This window comes from Oncorhynchus tshawytscha, linkage group LG15, assembly GCF_018296145.1.
Source record: "Oncorhynchus tshawytscha isolate Ot180627B linkage group LG15, Otsh_v2.0, whole genome shotgun sequence".
Classification (NCBI taxonomy): domain Eukaryota; kingdom Metazoa; phylum Chordata; class Actinopteri; order Salmoniformes; family Salmonidae; genus Oncorhynchus; species Oncorhynchus tshawytscha.
Genome location: NC_056443.1, coordinates 1,667,484 through 1,688,094, shown reverse-complemented (window position 1 = coordinate 1,688,094; position 20,611 = coordinate 1,667,484). Strand labels below are relative to the sequence as shown.

Here is a 20,611-nt window from a genome sequence, read left to right as displayed (position 1 = left end):
TATGGCCAGGTGGCCATAATTATGGGATACAGTATCTATTCAATCAAATCCGTAATTTGTGTTTCCTGTATAGGAAAATACATGTTCTTCTTGTTTCTGGATTGGGAAATGAATCATTAGAGTTTATTTAGATTTCTCTTTTGGTTGCTCTTAAGTGTGTGTGGTAACAGATGCGGGCCAGTAATTGGTGAGTGAGGGCTGGAGAGGAAGGAATCAATAACGTGTGTGTGTGTGTGTGTCTGTGTGTGTGTGTGTGTGTGTGTGTTAGGTAGTGGAGGTAGCGTAGGGAGAGTCATTAGGCTCACTGCTAGGTCTCAGACTCACTATAATTACCAACTCTCTAGCTGGAACACACACCTACATCCTCCCTCCTCTGTCCTCTTATCCACACACACATCCTTCATTGATGCACATGACACCCGCACCCGCACTTACATCCACTGCCTTTTGGGAGAAGAGCTTACTGCCAAGACATTGTATGAGCCACACTCACACCCAAATCTAGGGTGTTGGAACCAGTCTTTTGGCAGCCCTTTAAACCCCCTGCAGAATGTGCCAGGAAGGACAAACCAAACTAAAAAGTGTGTGCGTGTGTGTGTTTCACTGCAAACTTAATTACCTTGTAACGGTGGACCAGGCTGGTGCCTTTATGTGATAATAATTCTAGTAATGATGTTACATATGGTCTGCTCTGTGTTTTTACCATTATGACTCATTGTTCCTTCTTTGAAAGCCCGGTTATTTCAATATATTAATGTTTAATAGAAACACTCATATGTTTTGCTTATTACAACCAGTGGAGGTTGGTGGGAGGAGCTATAGGAGGACGGGCTCATTGTAATGGCTGGAATGGAATCAATGGAACAGTATCAAACACATCAAATATATAGAAACCACATGTTTGACCCCATTCCATTTATTCCATTCCAGCCACTATGATGAGCCTGTCCTCGTATAGCTCCTCCCACCAGCCTCCTCTGATTGCAACATTTGTTTTTACCTCAGGCAGTCACATATGATGTCACCATATCACCATTGTTATAAATTTGATGTTGTCAGTTTATTATCGTGGCCTTTGTATTATTCCAGAGTGCCTCACTACCAATAGAGGTAGGATTTGAATCCAACACTCCCATAACTGGGTTTTACTTCAGTGGAGGCTTATTACATGTGTAACGGTTTTCATATAGTGAAGGAGAGTCGGACCAAACTGCAGCGTGTCGATTGCGATCCATGTTTATTTAAACAAACGTAAACACGACTAAACACGAACACTACAAACAATAAACGAACCGAAAACCGAAAACAGCCTATACTTGTGTCAACTAACATCAAACAAGGACATCAAGACACTCAGGACAATCACCCACGACAAACTCAAAGAATATGGCTGCCTAAATATGGTTCCCAATCAGAGACAACGATAAGCACCTGCCTCTGATTGAGAACCACTCCAGACAGCCATAGACCTTGCTAGACAACCCACTAAGCTACAATCCCAATACCACCACCAAAACCCCAAGACAAACACACCACAATTACAAAAACCCCATGCCACACCCTGGCCTGACCAAATACATAAAGATAAACACAAAATACTTTGACCAGGGCGTGACAACATGCTTAGTTCACGTTGATTCCATGTTAAATACATGTTGATAATTGTGTTCTAACAGTTGTGCTGATAGTAGAGGTCGACCGATTATGATTTTTCAATACCGATACCGATTATTGGAGGACCAAAAAAGGCCGATACCGATTTTAAAAAATTATATATATATATATTTGTAATAATGACAATTACAACAATACTGAATGAACACTTATTTTAACTTAATGTAATACATCAATAAAATCTATTTGCCTCAAATAAATAATGAAACATGTTCAATTTGGTTTAAATAATGCAAAAACAAAGTGTTGGAGAAGAAAGTAAAAGTGCAATATGTGCTATGTAAGAAAGCTAACGTTTAAGTTCCTTGCTCAGAACATAAGAACATATGAAATCTGGTGGTTCTTTTTAACATGAGTCTTCAATATTCCCAGGTAAGAAGTTTTAGGTTGTAGTTATTATAGGAATTATAGGCCTATTTCTCTCTCTACCATTTGTATTTCATATACCTTTGACTATTGGATGTTCTTATAGGCACTTTAGTATTGCCAGTGTAACAGTATAGCTTCCGTCCCTCTCCTCGCTCCTACCTGGGCTCTAACCAGGAACACATCGACAACAGCCACCCTCGAAGCATCGTTACCCATCGCGCCACAAAAGCCGCGGCCCTTGCAGAGCAAGGGGAACAACTGCTTCAAGTCGCAGAGCGAGTGAGTTGATAGGCTTGAAGTCATAAACAGCGCAATGCTTGAAGCATTGTGAAAAGCTGCTGGCAAAACGCACAAAAGTGCTGTTTGAATGAATGCTTACGAGCCTGCTGGTCTCTACCATCACTCAGTCAGACTGCTCTATCAAATCATAGACTTAATTATAACATAATAACACACAGAAATACGGGCCTTAGGTCATTAATATGGTCGAATCCGGAAACTATCATCTCGAAAACAAAACATTTATTCTTTCAGTGAAATACGGAACCTTTCCGTATTTTATCTAATGGATGGCATCCCTAAGTCTAAATATTCCTGTTACATTGCACAATCTTCAATGTTATGTCATAATTACGTAAAATTCTGGCAAATTAGTTCGCAACAAGCCAGGCGACCCAAACTGTTGCATATACCCTGACTCTGCGTGCAATGAACGCAAGAAAAGTGACACAATTTCACCTGGTTAATATTGCCTGCTAACCTGGATTTCTTTTAGCTAAATATGCAGGTTTAAAAATATATACTTCTGTGTATTGATTTTAAGAAAGTCATTGATGTTTATGGTTAGGTACAGTCGTGCAACAATTGTGCTTTTTCACAAATGCACTTTTGTTGAATAATCCCCCGTTTGGTGAAGTTGGCTGTCTTTGTTAGGAAGAAATAGTATTCACACAGTTCGCAACGAGCCAGGCGGACCAAACTGCTGCATATACCCTGACTCTGTTGCAAGAGAAGAAGACACCATTTTTCCAAGTTAAAAGAAATTCATGTTAGCATGCAATATTAACTAAATATGCAGGTTTAAAAATATATACTTGTGTATTGATTTTAAGAAAGGCATTGATGTTTATGGTTAGGTACACGTTGGAGCAACGACAGTCCTTTTTCGCGAATGCCACCGCATCGATTATATGCAACGCAGGACACGCTAGATAAACTAGTAATATCATCAACCATATGTAGTTAACTAGTGATTATGATTGATTGATTGTTTTTTATAAGATAAGTTTAATGCTAGCTAGCAACTTACCTTGGCTTCTTACTGCATTCACGTAACAGGCAGGCTCCTCGTGGAGTGCAATGTAATCAGGTGGTTAGCGCGTTGGACTAGTTAACCGTAAGGTTGCAAGATTGAATCCCCGAGCTGACAAGGTAAAAATCTGTCGTTCTGCCCCTGAACAAGGCAGTTAATCCACCATTCCTAGGCCGTCATTGTAAATAAGAATTGGTTCTTAACTGATTTGCCTAGTTAAATAAAGGTGTAAAAAAAAATCTGTCAAATTGGTGTCCAAATTACTGATTGTTATGAAAACTTGAAATCGGCCCTAATTAATCGGCCATTCCGATTAATCGGTCAACCTCTAGTTGATAGGTTGTTGACCTGTGTCTCTCTTCCTCCCTAGGTGTTGAAGGTCAGTCTGATAGGACACAGGAAGAGAATTCTGGCCTCGCTGGGAGACAGGCTTCACCAAGACCCTCCACAGAAACCCCCACGGGCCATCTCCCTACGGGTCAGTGTATTTATGTGTGTGTGTGTGTGTCCTCTCTCTCTCTCTCTTCCCTCCCAGATGGTAGTAGTCCTAGAGACTGCAGAGAGGTTCAGTGAGCTTAGGGGAAATATCTCCACTGCTGTTGTTAGCCTTCACAAGTCTCCCGGCAGACACAAAATGGATGGCGCCAGGACCACAATAGACCGCTGTTTCCCCTCTCCCAGCCGGTCCTGGATACTAATTACAAGATGCTGGATTCCATTCCCCAGTGCATATGGGTCTAATGTTCAACTTACAAAGGCCCGGGAAATGCTTCACCTCCTGGGACTCAATTTGATCCGGCAGCCAGGATGTGGCTGCTGCTCTGCAGCCTCTCAAGGCCCAGACGCCTGCTTTCATTCCATTTAACAAATCGGTCCAGACAGAGGTGCTGGGCAGTGTCTCCACTGCAAATCTAGTCTGCTGTCCAGAGCCAGGCTAGCAAACAGAGAGGTGGCTGAAGATTTATTCAGCATAGCATATTATCATGTTCCAAAAGCATTCCACTAGATACCACTTAGAATGCATGCTCAACACAGTAGCTTCATTTTAAGAGGTATGCTAGTGAAAATAATGATGTAACAGGTAAGCAAGGCAATTTCTATGTAGTGGAATCATTATACCATTATTGTCTTGCCCTAATTTGGGCCCCCCCACCTGGAGGTATGTCCACGATGGGAGTAGCCAGTAGTGGCAGTCTTGACATTTGACCTCTCCTTTTCCAGATACAGCCTATCGTGGAGCATCAAAAGCATCACATGGCACACTTCACCACAATTTTAATATCCCCTCCCCTCTGTCCATCCATCCTCCCAGGAGCCCGGTGGCTGCAACACCCCTCCCCAGATCCTTCCGGGCCACGCTGCGTACACCACAGCGGGTGTCCCAGGGGGCTCGTTGGACGTGCAGCACCTCATCATGCAGGCGGACGCACGGCGCCGCCAGCGCTCCAACGACAACTACTTAGAGGAGATGCCTCGCTCCAAACTGGAGCGGCAGATGGCCCAAGTCAGCATGGTGAGAGGGGGGGAGAAGAAAAGGGGGAGGAAGGGGGAGGAAGGGAGGGAAGGGAAGGGAAGATAGGGAGAGGAATAGACAGCAGCCTCTCACAATTATTTTCCTGTGCGTCCCTATTTGACCTCTCTACCAAACTATGAAAGCGTGATGATTAATATAATATGACATATCATTCATCCTCTCGGATGGTCGGGGGGCAGAACGCTGTTATAAATAATTTGTACACTGCAAATTGACCGCAAGAATCCCAAACAGATATATTATTAGATAAAAATAGAATCATTTCAAACCTTGATTACTTTGGGATAAGATCACATATGCCTCTATTTATACTTGGAAACTACTGTACTTGGGAACAAATTAAAATCACTTTGAGCTAATTTGTTTTATGTACAACAACAATTATAAAAATACAATTTTGGCCCTCGGACTGCCTATTGGGGAATCCTGCCCTACACCGTACCATAACTGCTCTACCATCCTGTATATTAGCATGCTATTTAACTTACATACAGTGCATTCTGGAAGGATTTAGACCCCTTCACTTTTCCACATTTTGTTACATTACAGCCTCATTCTAAAATTGATTAAATAACCATTTTTCCTCATCACTTTACACACAATACCCCATAATGACAAAGCGAAAACAGGTTTTTAATAATGTTTGATAAAAAATTTTTACAAATTAATTAATAAACATAAATAACTTATTTACATAATTATTCAGACCCTTTGGTATTAGACTCTAAATTGAGCTCAGGTGCACCCTCTTTCCATTGATCATCCTTGAGATGTTTCTACAACTTGATTGGAGTCCACCTGTGTTAAATTAAATTGATTGGACATGATTTGGAAAGGCACACACCTGTCTATATAAGGTCCCACAGTTGACATGTCAGAGCAAAAACCAAGCCATGAGGTTGAAGGAATTGTCCGTAGAGCTCAGAGACAGGATTGTGTCGAAGCACAGATCTGGGGAAGGGTACCAAAAGGGTACATTTCTGGGTACATTTCTGCAGCATTGAAGGTCCCCAAGAAGACATTGGTCGCCATCATTCTTAAATAGAAGAAGTTTGGAACCACCAAGACTCTTCCTAGAGCTGGCCACTCGGCCAAACTGAGCAATCGGGGGAGAAGGGCCTTGGTCAGGGAGGTGACCAAGAACGCGATGGTCACTCTGACTGAGCTACAGAGTTCCTCTGTGAAGATGGGAGAACCTTCCAGAAGGACAACCATCTCTGCAGCACTCCACCAATCAGGCCTTTAAGGTGGAGTGGCCAGATGGAAGCCACTCCTCAGTAAAAGGCACATGACAGCCTGCTTGGAGTTTACCAAAAGGCACTTAAAGACTCTCAGACCATGAGAAACAAGATTCTCTGGTCTGATGAAACCAAGATCGAACTCTTTGGCCTGACTGCCAAGTGTCACGTCTGGAGGAAACCTGGCACATTTCCTACGGTGAAGCATGGTGATGGCAGCATCGCACTGTGTGGATGTTTTTCAGCGGCAGGGATTGGGAGACTAGTCAGGATCGAGGCAAAGATGAACAGAGCAAAGTACAGAGAGATCCTTGATGAAAACCTGCACCAGGTTCACCTTCCAACAGGACAACGACCCTAAGCACACAGCCAAGACAACGCAGCAGTGGCTTCGGTACAAGTCTCTGAATGAACTTGAGTGGCTCAGCCGAGCCAATCGAACATCTCTGGAGAGACCTGAAAATATCTGTGCAGCGTTGCTCCCCATCCAACCTGATAGAGCTTGAGAGGATCTGCAGAGAAGAATGGGAGAAACTCCCCAAATACAAGTGTGCCAAGCTTGTAGCGTCATACCCAAGAAGACTTGAGGCTGTAATCGCTGCCAAGGTGCTTCAACAAAGTACAAAGGGTCTGACTTATGTAAATGTAATATTTCAGTTTTTATTTTTAATACACGTGCAAACATTTCTAAAAACCTGTTTTTGCTTTGTCATTATGGGGTACTGTGTGTAGATTGATATGGAGAGAAAAACAATGTAATAATTTTTAGAATAAGGCTGTAACGTAAACAAAATGTGGAAAGTCGAGGGGTCTGAATACCTTCCGAATATACTGAATATTAGCATGCATGGTACAGTATGGTAACCTCTACCAAAATCCATGATCCTCCTATTGAACCTCTCCACCAACCTATGAAAGCACGGTCTGCGACTCAGAGGCATCTGGGAGAGCAGCTTCTCTAAAGCGTTCCTTTGGTCTACCCCGATTAGGGTCCATCCGGAGTGTGTGTGAGAGTGTGTGTGAGAGTGTGTGTGAGAGTGTGTGTGAGAGTGTGTGTGAGAGTGTGTGTGAGAGTGTGTGTGTGAGTGTGTGTGTGAGAGTGTGTGTGAGAGTGTGTGTGATTCACAGAGCTTGTCGCACCAGACACACACTTGTGTTTCTACACGACTGACTCCTTGAAGTGCGTTTGTGTCACGACTCACAACATTGGCCTCTTTAGAGCAGCACTCAGGTGAGTGCAGTGAGTCAGCAAGGTCGTGTGGAGGAGAGCATTATGGAGACTTCTCTATTCCTCTCACTCTCACATACTCTCTCTCTGTTTTACTTTCCACTCTTTCCTTCATCTCTCCCTTTCTCCCCCTTTTCCCTCCACATTGCCTCTCCGCCCATTGCCACTGAGGCAGTCCGAGATCATGCCCTGCTCCCTCCCCATTACTACTGAGGCAGTCAGAGATCATGCCCTGCTCCCTCCCCATTACTACTGAGGCAGTACAGAGATCATGCCCTGTTCCCCCTTTGCTACTGAGGCAGTCAGAGATCATGCCCTACCCCCCCGCATTACTAATGAGGCAGTCAGAGATCAGGCCCTGCTCCCTCCCCGTTACTACTGAGGCAGTCAGAGATCATGCCCCCCATTGCTACTGAGGCAGTCAGAGATCATGCCCTGTTCCCCCATTGCTACTGAGGCAGTCAGAGACCATGCCTTCCCCATTTCTACTGAGGCAGTCAGAGGTCATGCCCTACTCCTGCCATTGCTACCGAGGCAGTAAGATATCATGCCCTGTTTCCCCCCATTGCTACTGAGGCAGTCAGAGGTCATGCCTTGCCCACTCCCCATTTCCACTGAGGCAGTCAGAGATCATGACCTACTTCCCCCATTGCTACTGAGGCAGTCAGAGATCATGCCCTGTGCCCCCCATTTCTACTGAGGCTGTCAGAGATCATACCCTGCTCCCTCCCCATTGCCACCGAGGCAGTCGCAATCAGAGATCATGCCCTACTACCCCTCATGCCCTACTCCCCTATTACTACTGAGGCAGTCAGAGATCATGCCCTACTACCCCTCATGCCCCACTCCCCCATTGCTACTGAGGCAGTCAGAGATCATGCCCTACTACCCCTCATGCCCCACTCCCCCATTGCTACTGAGGCAGTCAGAGATCATGCCCCACTCCCGCCATTGCTACTGAGGCAGTCAGAGATCATGCCCTACTCCCCCATTGCTACTGAGGCAGTCAGAGATCATGCCCTGGGCCCCATTACAGGGATAATGAGTCTCTCTCCCTCTCTCTCTGTGCTCTTTCTGGTCTTTATATAATTGTGTTTTGCCAATTGTGTCTCTATCTTTGTCTCTTCCCCCTCTTTCTCTCCCTCCCCCCTTCTCTCTCTTTCTCTCCCTCTCTCCCCCTCTCTCTGCCCCCCCATCTCTCTTTCTCTCCCTCCCTCCTCTCTCTCTCTGCCCCCCCTCTCTATCTATCTCTGTCATTTAGATCAGTTTGATTAGCCCAGTGTCTTGGAGTAGATTACCTGTTCTGATCCTCCTCTAGGGCTCACCCTGCAGCTATTTACCCCGATGTCATTATCCCTGATTACCTCACCTCCAGAGTATCTCATTAAGACGCAGATGGATGTGACACACAAACAAACAAGCACTCCCGTATAGTAGTATATCAGCACCTGTCATGGGACTTTGATTATGAAACTGTGTCGGGAGGATTTCCTCACACTCCAGCCTTGTTGTGAACATTGCCTGTGTGATTATCGTCTGCTTGATTATTATAAACCATAGAGTTGGATAGAGGCCACATCTTTGCATATTTGCCATAATGGTTTCTATGACAACATGGGCAGCGCCATTGAGGGCTATCTCCATTGATGAAAGTCCTCAATGGCGCTGCCCATGCTAAAACAGGCTTTGTGGCAAGTGCACCCTCTATCCAACTCTATGTTATCAACCAACTTCTTGTTGTCCTGATCCTGGATCTTATTTCTATTTATTTATTTATCAGTCTCATGATGTTGGAGAAAGACCTTCTGCAAGAAATGATACTGTAAGTTGTCTGTGATGCTAGTGTGCATCAAATACTGTTGTTGCCAATGTACGTGACAATGTCAATGTACGCGACAAACAGTCAACTGTCAATGTATGTGATATAAATGTACATTATATTTGTTGATAGTACAAATCCATTTACTCATGATCGTTTCCATTTGATTTAGAACATATTGGCTAAGGGAAAAGTACTGAAGCTAAATACATATCAATTTCCTGTTTCTGCTGAATAGGATGAAAGAAAGAAGGACAGGGGATTTTCCACACAGTGCCAGGGGAGGTGTGAGCATCATAGCACTAGCTAGGGGAATTAAACAGTATGAAAAGCCATTTAAATATGACCTTTCTAAGACTGTTAAAATGCACTTAGCATTAGGAGAGGATGATCCATAGAAACACAGTGAGGTCTCAAAATGTTTTTGAAATGTTGTTGAAGCGTTGTTGTTAAGCTTTTCATGTTCAGTCAGTCTGGATAGAACCTGTTACATCATAGAAGTGCCATGTGGTTAGGAGCAAACGGCAGCACATATCTGACAGACTAGATGTATCAGCTCAGAATATGCTTGACTTAAGTTTGTGCCCAATCCTTTTCCTTGTAATCGTCTGTGATTCCTCATCCGTGGCCTCTGTCTGATCTTGCCATTGGCTGTCGTTACAGCAAGGCGAATGGTGCGAGCCAATCACGTTGCGTCCTCCCAACGAGGCCACCTCGTCCACTCCAGTGCAGTACTGGCAGCACCACCCTGAGAAACTCATCTTCCAGTCGTGTGACTATGAAGCTTACGTGAGTAGTCCTGCCCCTACGTTATACTGTGTGTGTGTTTGTGTGTGTGTGTTAGTATGCTTTTCATGCATGTATGATATGCTTGTGAATGTGTATGCATGCAAAACGCTACATTAGCATCGTATCATATTCTACAGCAGCGGTATTCAAAGTCGGGGTCGCGACCCCGCTAGGGGAACATCAGTGGGGTCAATAAAAAGGAACTAAACATTTAGAGTACAGATTATTGTATGGGACAATATACGTTTTTCAGGAAGATAGTACAAACAAATACCATTTTATTGAGTAAATGTATTTTGATAAGAGAAGAAACTATAGTGAAGATTATTTGTTGATGTAAAAATGTACAGATTTTAAGGTTGTGTCGTATTTGGGTTCGGGTGGGGTTGTAAAAAAATGATTGGTAAGAAAATTCAACCAGAAATTGTGGTGGAAAGAATGGGGTCCCTGCTGAAAAGGTTTGAATAATACTGTTCTACAGTAATGTGGGAGAGATGGCCTGTCTGTCAAGGGGTCCAAGACACACACTTTCAGGGACCCCCCACACACACACACACACACACACTGACACTCCATAATACTCTTTGACAGCTCTCCACAATCCTACTATCTACTCTAGCCCTGGCCTATAGCTGACATATGTTATGCCCTCTGACTTAAAGTACCTGCACTTGTGTTACCTAACTGACACACTGGAGGTATTCAGGAGTAAAATCATGTTTCACCCTTCGATCAATACTGCACCAAGCTATTCATGCTGCTGCAGTAATTTTAGCCTCCCATTACATAAAACCAGCCATGTTACCAAGGATACAGCACATGTACATTTGATTGGCTTAGCCCCAGCAGCCATGTAACACTGATTACTACCCACTTTCAGCTGATGAATCACCGGGAAGATGATTGGCTCCCATTTGGAGTCTGGAGGCTCCCATTGGCTCTCGGGCCAGCCGTGTTGAATTGTGATTGACTCTTGCTCAGTTGTGCATAGTGATTGGCTCAGACCTGCTGTTGTGGAGATGAGGGGGCTAGAGGATTAGAGAGAAAGAGAGAGAGAAACAGTGAGTGAGTGTGAGTAAGCGAGAGAGTTTGTGAGAGAGTGAGGGAAAAGGTAATGTGGGTTAAGAGAGGGAGGGAAAGGTAGTGTGGGTTGAGAGAGAGAGGGAAAATGTAATGTGGGTTGAGAGAGTGAGGGATAAGGTAGTGTGGGTTGAGAGAGTGAGGGATAAGGTAGTGTGGGTTGAGAGAGGGAGAAAGGAAGGCAGAGAGAGAAAGTGTAAATAAATAAAATAATCGGTGCCAAGCAACCACTCTCACAGGACTGAAGCTCCACATGGCCCCACGAAGTGAGATAGAGGAGAATCTGAGAGAGAAAGAAAAGGAGGGAAAGCGAAGGATGGAGAGATTAAGCAAGGGAGGAAAGGTGAGGGGGGAGGGAGGAAAGGTGAGGGAGGGAGGGAGGGAGGGAGGGAGGGAGGGAGGGAGGGAGGGAGGGAGGGAGGGAGGGAGGGAGGGAGGGAGGGAGGGAGGGAGGGAGGGAGGGAGGGAGGGAGGGAGGGAGGGAGGGAGGGAGGGAGGGAGAAATAAACACATTTAGAAAAAAGCATGGAGCGTTAAGCACTGAGATAGAGAGGATAGAGTTGAGGATGTAAGCAGTGTACAGAGGAAGAGGATAGAGTTGAGGATTTATTATAGACCAGCTCTGATGTCATTATACTTTCTTTATTATAGACCAGCTCTGATGTCATTATACTTTCTTTATTATAGACCAGCTCTGATGTCATTATACTTTCTTTATTATAGACCAGCTCTGATGTCATTATACTTTCTTTATTATAGACCAGCTCTGATGTCATTATACTGTCTTTATTATAGACCAGCTCTGATGTCATTATACTTTCTTTATTATAGACCAGCTCTGATGTCATTATACTTTCTTTATTATAGACCAGCTCTGTCATTATACTTTCTTTATTATAGACCAGCTCTGTCATTATACTTTCTTTATTATAGACCAGCTCTGATGTCATTAAACTTTCTTTGTTATAGACCAGCTCTGTCATTATACTTTCTTTATTATAGACCAGCTCTGATGTCATTATACTTTCTTTATTATAGACCAGCTCTGATGTCATTATACTTTCTTTATTATAGACCAGCTCTGATGTCATTATACTGTCTTTATTATAGACCAGCTCTGATGTCATTATACTTTCTTTATTATAGACCAGCTCTGATGTCATTATACTTTCTTTATTATAGACCAGCTCTGATGTCATTATACTTTCTTTATTATAGACCAGCTCTGTCATTATACTTTCTTTATTATAGACCAGCTCTGATGTCATTATACTTTCTTTATTATAGACCAGCTCTGATGTCATTATACTTTCTTTATTATAGACCAGCTCTGATGTCATTATACTTTCTTTATTATAGACCAGCTCTGTCATTATACTTTCTTTATTATAGACCAGCTCTGATGTCATTATACTTTCTTTATTATAGACCAGCTCTGATGTCATTATACTTTCTTTATTATAGACCAGCTCTGATGTCATTATACTTTCTTTATTATAGACCAGCTCTGATGTCATTATACTTTCTTTATTATAGACCAGCTCTGATTCATTATTTCTTTATAGACCAGCTCTGATGTCATTATACTTTCTTTATTATAGACCAGCTCTGTCATTATACTTTCTTTATTATAGTCATTATGTCACTTTCTTTATTATAGACCAGCTCTGATGTCATTATACTTTCTTTATTATAGACCAGCTCTGATGTCATTATACTTTCTTTATTATAGACCAGCTCTGATGTCATTATACTTTCTTTATTATAGACCAGCTCTGATGTCATTATACTTTCTTTATTATAGACCAGCTCTGATGTCATTATACTTTCTTTATTATAGACCAGCTCTGATGTCATTATACTTTCTTTATTATAGACCAGCTCTGATGTCATTATACTTTCTTTATTATAGACCAGCTCTGTCATTATACTTTCTTTATTATAGACCAGCTCTGATGTCATTATACTTTCTTTATTATAGACCAGCTCTGATGTCATTATACTTTCTTTATTATAGACCAGCTCTGATGTCATTATACTTTCTTTATTATAGACCAGCTCTGATGTCATATATATGTCTTTACTTTCTTTATTATAGACCAGCTCTGATGTCATTATACTTTCTTTATTATAGACCAGCTCTGATGTCATTATACTTTCTTTATTATAGACCAGCTCTGATGTCATTATACTTTCTTTATTATAGACCAGCTCTGATGTCATTATACTTTCTTTATTATAGACCAGCTCTGATGTCATTATACTTTCTTTATTATAGACCAGCTCTGATGTCATTATACTTTCTTTATTATAGACCAGCTCTGATGTCATTATACTTTCTTTATTATAGACCAGCTCTGAGTCATTATACTTTCAGCTTATACTTTCTTTATTATGACCATGTCATTATACTTTCTTTATTATAGACCAGCTCTGATGTCATTATACTTTCTTTATTATAGACCAGCTTTATTATCTGATGTCATTATACTTTCTTTATTATAGACCAGCTCTGATGTCATTATACTTTCTTTATTATAGACCAGCTCTGATGTCATTATACTTTCTTTATTATAGACCATGATGTCATTATACTTTCTTTATTATAGACCAGCTCTGATGTCATTATACTTTCTTTATTATAGACCAGCTCTGATGTCATTATACTTTCTTTATTATAGACCAGCTTATTATTAGACCAGCTCTGATGTCATTATACTTTCTTTATTATAGACCAGCTCTGATGTCATTATACTTTCTTTATTATAGACCAGCTCTGATGTCATTATACTTTCTTTATTATATAGACTGATGTCATTATACTTTCTTTATTATAGACCAGCTCTGATGTCATTATACTTTCTTTATTATAGACCAGCTCTGATGTCATTATACTTTCTTTATTATAGACCAGCTCTGATGTCATTATACTTTCTTTATTATAGACCAGCTCTGTCATTATACTTTCTTTATTATAGACCAGCTCTGATGTCATTATACTTTCTTTATTATAGACCAGCTCTGATGTCATTATACTTTCTTTATTATAGACCAGCTCTGATGTCATTATACTTTCTTTATTATAGACCAGCTCTGATGTCATTATACTTTCTTTATTATAGACCAGCTCTGATGTCATTATACTTTCTTTATTATAGACCAGCTCTGATGTCATTATACTTTCTTTATTATAGACCAGCTCTGATGTCATTATACTTTCTTTATTATAGACCAGCTCTGATGTCATTATACTTTCTTTATTATAGACCAGCTCTGATGTCATTATACTTTCTTTATTATAGACCATAGACTGATGTCTTTATTATAGACCAGCTCTGATGTCATTATACTTTCTTTATTATAGACCAGCTCTGATGTCATTATACTTGTCATTTATTATAGACCAGCTCTGATGTCATTATACTTTCTTTATTATAGACCAGCTCTGATGTCATTATACTTTCTTTATTATAGACCAGCTCTGATGTCATTATACTGTCTTTATTATAGACCAGCTCTGATGTCATTATACTGTCTTTATTATAGACCAGCTCTGATGTCATTATACTGTCTTTATTATAGACCAGCTCTGATGTCATTATACTTTCTTTATTATAGACCAGCTCTGATGTCATTATACTTTCTTTATTATAGACCAGCTCTGATGTCATTATACTTTCTTTATTATACTTTCTTTATTATAGACCAGCTCTGATGTCATTATACTTTCTTTATTATAGACCAGCTCTGATGTCATTATACTTTCTTTATTATAGACCAGCTCTGATGTCATTATACTTTCTTTATTATAGACCAGCTCTGATGTCATTATACTTTCTTTATTATAGACCAGCTCTGATGTCATTATACTTTCTTTATTATAGACCAGCTCTGTCATTATACTTTCTTTATTATAGACCAGCTCTAATGTCATTATACTTTCTTTATTATAGACCAGCTCTGTCATTATACTTTCTTTATTATAGACCAGCTCTAATGTCATTATACTTTCTTTATTATAGACCAGCTCTGTCATTATACTTTCTTTATTATAGACCAGCTCATGTCATTATACTTTCTATGTCATTATACTTTCTTTATTATAGACCAGCTCTGTCATTATACTTTCTTTATTATAGACCAGCTCTAATGTCATTATACTTTCTTTATTATAGACCAGCTCTTTATTGATGTCATTATAGACCAGCTCTGATGTCATTATACTTTCTTTATTATAGACCAGCTCATGCTCTTTATTATAGACCATGTCATTATACTTTCTTTATTATAGAGCAGCTCTAATGTCATTATACTTTCTTTATTATAGACCAGCTCTGATGTCATTATACTGTCTTTATTATAGACCAGCTCTGATGTCATTATACTTTCTTTATTATAGACCAGCTCTGATGTCATTATACTTTCTTTATTATAGACCAGCTCTGATGTCATTATGCTTTCTTTATTATAGACCAGCTCTGATGTTATTATACTTTCTTTATTAACATTCTTAGACCGCCAAATGTCATCACATTATATTTGACATACCTTCTTTATTACACCAGATAATGTCCTAACGTTATTTCAATGTTGTCCAAATTAAACCTCAGACAATACCCTAACATAATTTCACCACTTTAGGGTTTAATGTTGAGCATGATTACATTGTCCATTTCTAGGGTGTGATGGTTGTTGAATGTCATTTTAACACAGGAGAAGCAAGAAAATGCACTCCCTTTAATGAATGGACTGTTTGTACTCTTAAAGGGAAACGCTGCTAAGATGTTGCTCCAACATTATCACAACGTGTCCTCTTTAGATGATGTTCTTTTGACAGCGCTCTTACGTCATCCTTACATGGCTAGAATGACACACATAATCCCAACTGTATAATCGGTCAATACTGGTTCCCCAAAGCCCTGTAGCGCTTTCACTCTGTAATGTTATTACTATGTTCTCTGTAACGTTTTCAGCCTCAGACGACACAACCCTGACACTGTAACAGGATCTTTTTACATTTTTCAAAAGCATATCCTGAAGGGTGAATGATTTAGGGTCAGGGGGTTGAGGTATAAAACGATCAATGTTTACACTTTGGGTGTCAGAACATCTTATAAAAAATCCTCTTTGGGGCTTTTAGCTCTCAAATCAACAGTGGGCGCGCTGAGCAGTTAATCGTACACCCATTACATCCCTTTAGCTCTAATGTCCCCGTAAGTACTGTCCCCATAAACACCACCTTTATTAAATTGGGACTGTGTCCTCACGAACTAGGTCCTCACTTATTGACCTCCCCACTTTGCACATTTCCTGCCCGCCACAGCCCTGTTTACACTGGCGATTTCCAGGTTGTTTTAATGACTTCAGAAAGCACTGCGTTATTATGCGACTGGCTGGCTAGCTGCAACACACACACAGCAAGTGAAGTCATCATCTCAGCAGAATATTGTTGTTTTCTTCCAAATTGAAGTATTAGACTTTTGGGAGTTAAGTTATTTGATCATTTAAGTTTCCATCTTACATTGAATGATTCTATGATCCTTCATGTGTCTGTCTAATAGCTCTAGGATGGAATGTGAATGCTACCGTTGTTTACCTTTATGTCTCTGACAGTACCTGGGCTCCATGCTGGTGAAAGAGCTGAGAGGAACAGAGTCAACACAAGACGCCTGCTCCAAGATGAGGGTAAGAGGGCCCGGCACATCACTACCACCCAGAGAGAGAAACTGGGACCACTTTAACCACCACTTGTTGTGTCATTTTTAACCTGGATTCACCTCCATCTCTTCTTGTCTCTTTTATTCTCTTTCACTTTCATGCACCTTCTCTTTCACTTTCATGCACCTTCTCTTTCACTTTCATTCACCTTCTCTTTCATTCACCTTCTCTTTCACTTTTATTCACCCTCTCTCACGTTCATTCACCCTCTTTCACTTTCATTCAATCTATCTCTCTCTCTCTCTACTGAGTTACTGCAGTGAGGAAGCAGACTATTAATATGTGTTCTCTCCTCCTCATCTTAATCTGTTTGGTCACATCTGAGGAGAGCAGAGAGCCTCTACCTCTCCCTCCCCCCCTCTCTCTACCTCTCCCTCTCCCCTTCCCTCTCTCTACCTCCCTCTCCCCCTCCCTCTCTCTACCTCTCCCCTCCCTCTCGGTTTATCTTGATCTGCCAAAACGATTGATGCTGTTGTTTTTATTGTCAGACTTCAAGGGTCATTAAATTTGGAGCTCCGCTCTCGATGTACCTACTGTACCTGCGTCCTGTTATACCCCCCCCCCCCTTCTCCATCACTCTTCCTCTTTTCTCTCTATATTTCCATGCTTGTGGCCACAGTATCAACATGGTCCATGTGCATATGTAATTCCCTCTGCTCCCCCGTCTTCTGTCTTTGTGTCTCGCAGCGCTGCGTTTGTCGGCCCTCATAAGCCCGTGATCTTGACAGGGAACCGCTGCACTAGAAATATGCTGATGTTGAAGAAACACAGAGAGTGAGAGCAGGGGGGGTGGGGGGTGGAAGGGAGGGAGGGAGAGAGAGAGAGAGAGAGGAGGAGAGGAATTCATACAGGATCTGTTGAATATATGAAATCCCTGACAGGTGGAATAATGGTACTAGGGTGATAGTGATTTGAAGTCACATCATTCCCCACTGCGGCAGCGCATAATGAGCTTAACAATGGGAGAAGGGGAAAGAAACATGCCGCTGTCAGACTAGAGCGGGTGATAGTAAGTCTGGGTGGGAATAGAAAGAAACATGCCGCTGTCAGACTAGAGCGGGTGATAGTAAGTCTGGGTGGGAATAGAAAGAAACATGCCGCTGTCAGACTAGAGCGGGTGATAGTAAATCTGGGTGGGAATAGAAAGAAACATGCTGCTGTCAGACTAGAGCGGGTGATAGTAAGTCTGGGTGGGAATAGAAAGAAACATGCTGCTGTCAGACTAGAGCGGGTGATAGTAAGTCTGGGTGGGAATAGAAAGAAACATGCCGCTGTCAGACTAGAGCGGGTGATAGTAAGTCTGGGTGGGAATAGAAAGAAACATGCTGCTGTCAGACTAGAGCGGGTGATAGTAAGTCTGGGTGGGAATAGAAAGAAACATGCCGCTGTCAGACTAGAGCGGGTGATAGTAAGTCTGGGTGGGAATAGAAAGAAACATGCCGCTGTCAGACTAGAGCGGGTGATAGTAAGTCTGGGTGGGAATAGAAAGAAACATGCCGCTGTCAGACTAGAGCGGGTGATAGTAAGTCTGGGTGGGAATAGAAAGAAGAAAGGAATATAGGAGGAATATTTATGGGTTGAAAGCTGATAGTTTTATTGGGCCTCCAAGGGGGAAATCTATACGTTTTGAAAATGTCATTTGCACCCATTGTTTTCCATAAGTAACGGGGTAACCTTTGAACTTTGAGAAGATTGGAATTGATTCTGCTAGTAAAGAGGAGAGTGTGTTGATAGGCTGGCTCTCTCTGTGCAGTGATCTCATCCCCGTCTCCCTCTTTTTCTGCTTAGTTATAAGCTTGCGTTGATTTCATCTTTCTCTCTCTCTCTTCCCACCCCTTCCCTCTTATTCTATCTCGTTATAAGCTTTGTTGAGCTCTCATCTCTATCTGTCCCCACTGGGGTTGCACAATTCCGAGAACTTTCAATAAATTCCCTGCCTTTCCCGAAATCCCGGTTTAAGGTTTCACGGAATCGGGAGGGAATAAGTCGTAAATCCAGAATCCTCCAACCCAGGATCTCTGAAAAGAAAACGGAATTTATTGAAAGTTTTGCAACCGTAGTTCCCACTCTCTCTAAAATGGTATTATATTGTGAAGAGATTCTTATTGTAGGGCTTTATCGTTCTGCTGTGGAGGGAGACGGTGAGACCGTCTTGTTAGCCTTGTGTTGGTGGCCATCATTAGTCTAATTGACATCAAGTGTTAACTCAGATTCCTCTTTTCCCCCTCTTTCTCTCTCCATCTTTCTCTCCACTCTACAGAAGTCTACAGAACAGATGAAGAAAGTCCCGACCATTGTTCTGTCCGTCTCCTACAAGGGAGTCAAGTTCATCGACGCTACAAACAAGGTGAGAGGCTTTCTTTCCTCCTGAACCATTACTGAGAGTAAGAACTGAACAGCACTGGGTGGAAGTACCATTACTGGGAGTAAGAACTGAACAGCACCGGGTGGAATCACCATTACTGAGAGTAAGAACTGAACAGCACCGGCTGGAAGCACCATTACTGAGAGTAAGAACTGAACAGCACCGGCTGGAAGCACCATTACTGAGAGTAAGAACTGAACAGCACCGGCTGGAAGCACCATTACTGAGAGTAAGAACTGAACAGCACCGGTGGAATCACCATTACTGAGAGTAAGAACTGAACAGCACCGGATGGAAGCACCATTACTGAGAGTAAGAACTGAACAGCACCGGCTGGAAGCACCATTACTGAGAGTAAGAACTGAACAGCACCGGGTGGAAGCACCATTACTGAGAGTAAGAACTGAACAGCACCGGCTGGAAGCACCATTACTGAGAGTAAGAACTGAACAGCACCGGGTGGAAGCACCATTACTGAGAGTAAGAACTGAACAGCACCGGCTGGAATCACCATTACTGAGAGTAAGAACTGAACAGCACCGGGTGGAAGCACCATTACTGAGAGTAAGAACTGAACAGCACCGGGTGGAAGCACCATTACTGAGAGTAAGAACTGAACAGCACCGGGTGGAAGCACCATTACTGAGAGTAAGAACTGAACAGCACTGGGTGGAAGCACCATTACTGAGAGTAAGAACTGAACAGCACCGGCTGGAAGCACCATTACTGAGAGTAAGAACTGAACAGCACCGGGTGGAAGCACCATTACTGAGAGTAAGAACTGAACAGCACCGGGTGGAAGCACCATTACTGAGAGTAAGAACTGAACAGCACTGGGTGGAAGCAAAAAATAACATTGTCAGTTTCACAAGATGAACAGTGAACTTCCATCACATAAGCTTTCTCTAAAGATCTCCAACCCTCTCTCCTTCTCTCTCTCTCTCTGCCTCACTCTCCTTCCTTCCCTCCCCCCTCTCTCTCTCTCTCTCTATCTCTCTCTCCCACACTCTCTCCTTCCTTCCCCCTGTCTCTCTCTGTCTCTCCCTCTAGAACATCATAGCTGAGCATGAGATCCGTAACATCTCATGTGCGGCCCAGGATCCTGAGGATCTGTCCACGTTTGCCTACATCACCAAAGACCTCAAGTCCAGCCACCACTACTGCCATGTCTTCACTGCCTTCGACGTGGTGAGTCACACACACTGTCTGTGAAGAGGTCGACGTGGTGAGTCACACACACTGTCTGTGAAGAGGTCGACGTGGTGATTCTCTCACACACACACACACACACACAGCACCCTCTGTCTGTGAAGGGGTGTCTTTATTAATTAGTTACTTCCTGGTTTGAGAACTACTGTTATGATGAAATGGCAGATTTGACATAGTGTGCGTTTGCATGTGTGTGTGTGCGTAAGTGCGTGCTCATACATGCGTATGTGTGTGTATGTGTGGGTTTATGACATTTTGTGTGTGTGCATGTGTGCG

The 20,611-nt window shown here is 42.2% G+C and overlaps 1 protein-coding gene across 1 annotated transcript in view; it reads left to right on the top strand.

Annotated features, from left to right (window-relative positions):
• LOC112267806 (ankyrin repeat and sterile alpha motif domain-containing protein 1B) overlaps positions 1-20,611 on the top strand; it is a 326,014-nt gene that overhangs the window by 288,875 nt on the left and 16,528 nt on the right. Inside the window, 7 exon segments of the mRNA XM_042297888.1 lie at positions 3,726-3,833; positions 4,668-4,868; positions 9,136-9,177; positions 9,838-9,963; positions 16,657-16,728; positions 19,022-19,108; positions 20,177-20,314. Coding sequence (XP_042153822.1) covers positions 3,726-3,833; positions 4,668-4,868; positions 9,136-9,177; positions 9,838-9,963; positions 16,657-16,728; positions 19,022-19,108; positions 20,177-20,314 — 774 coding nt within the window.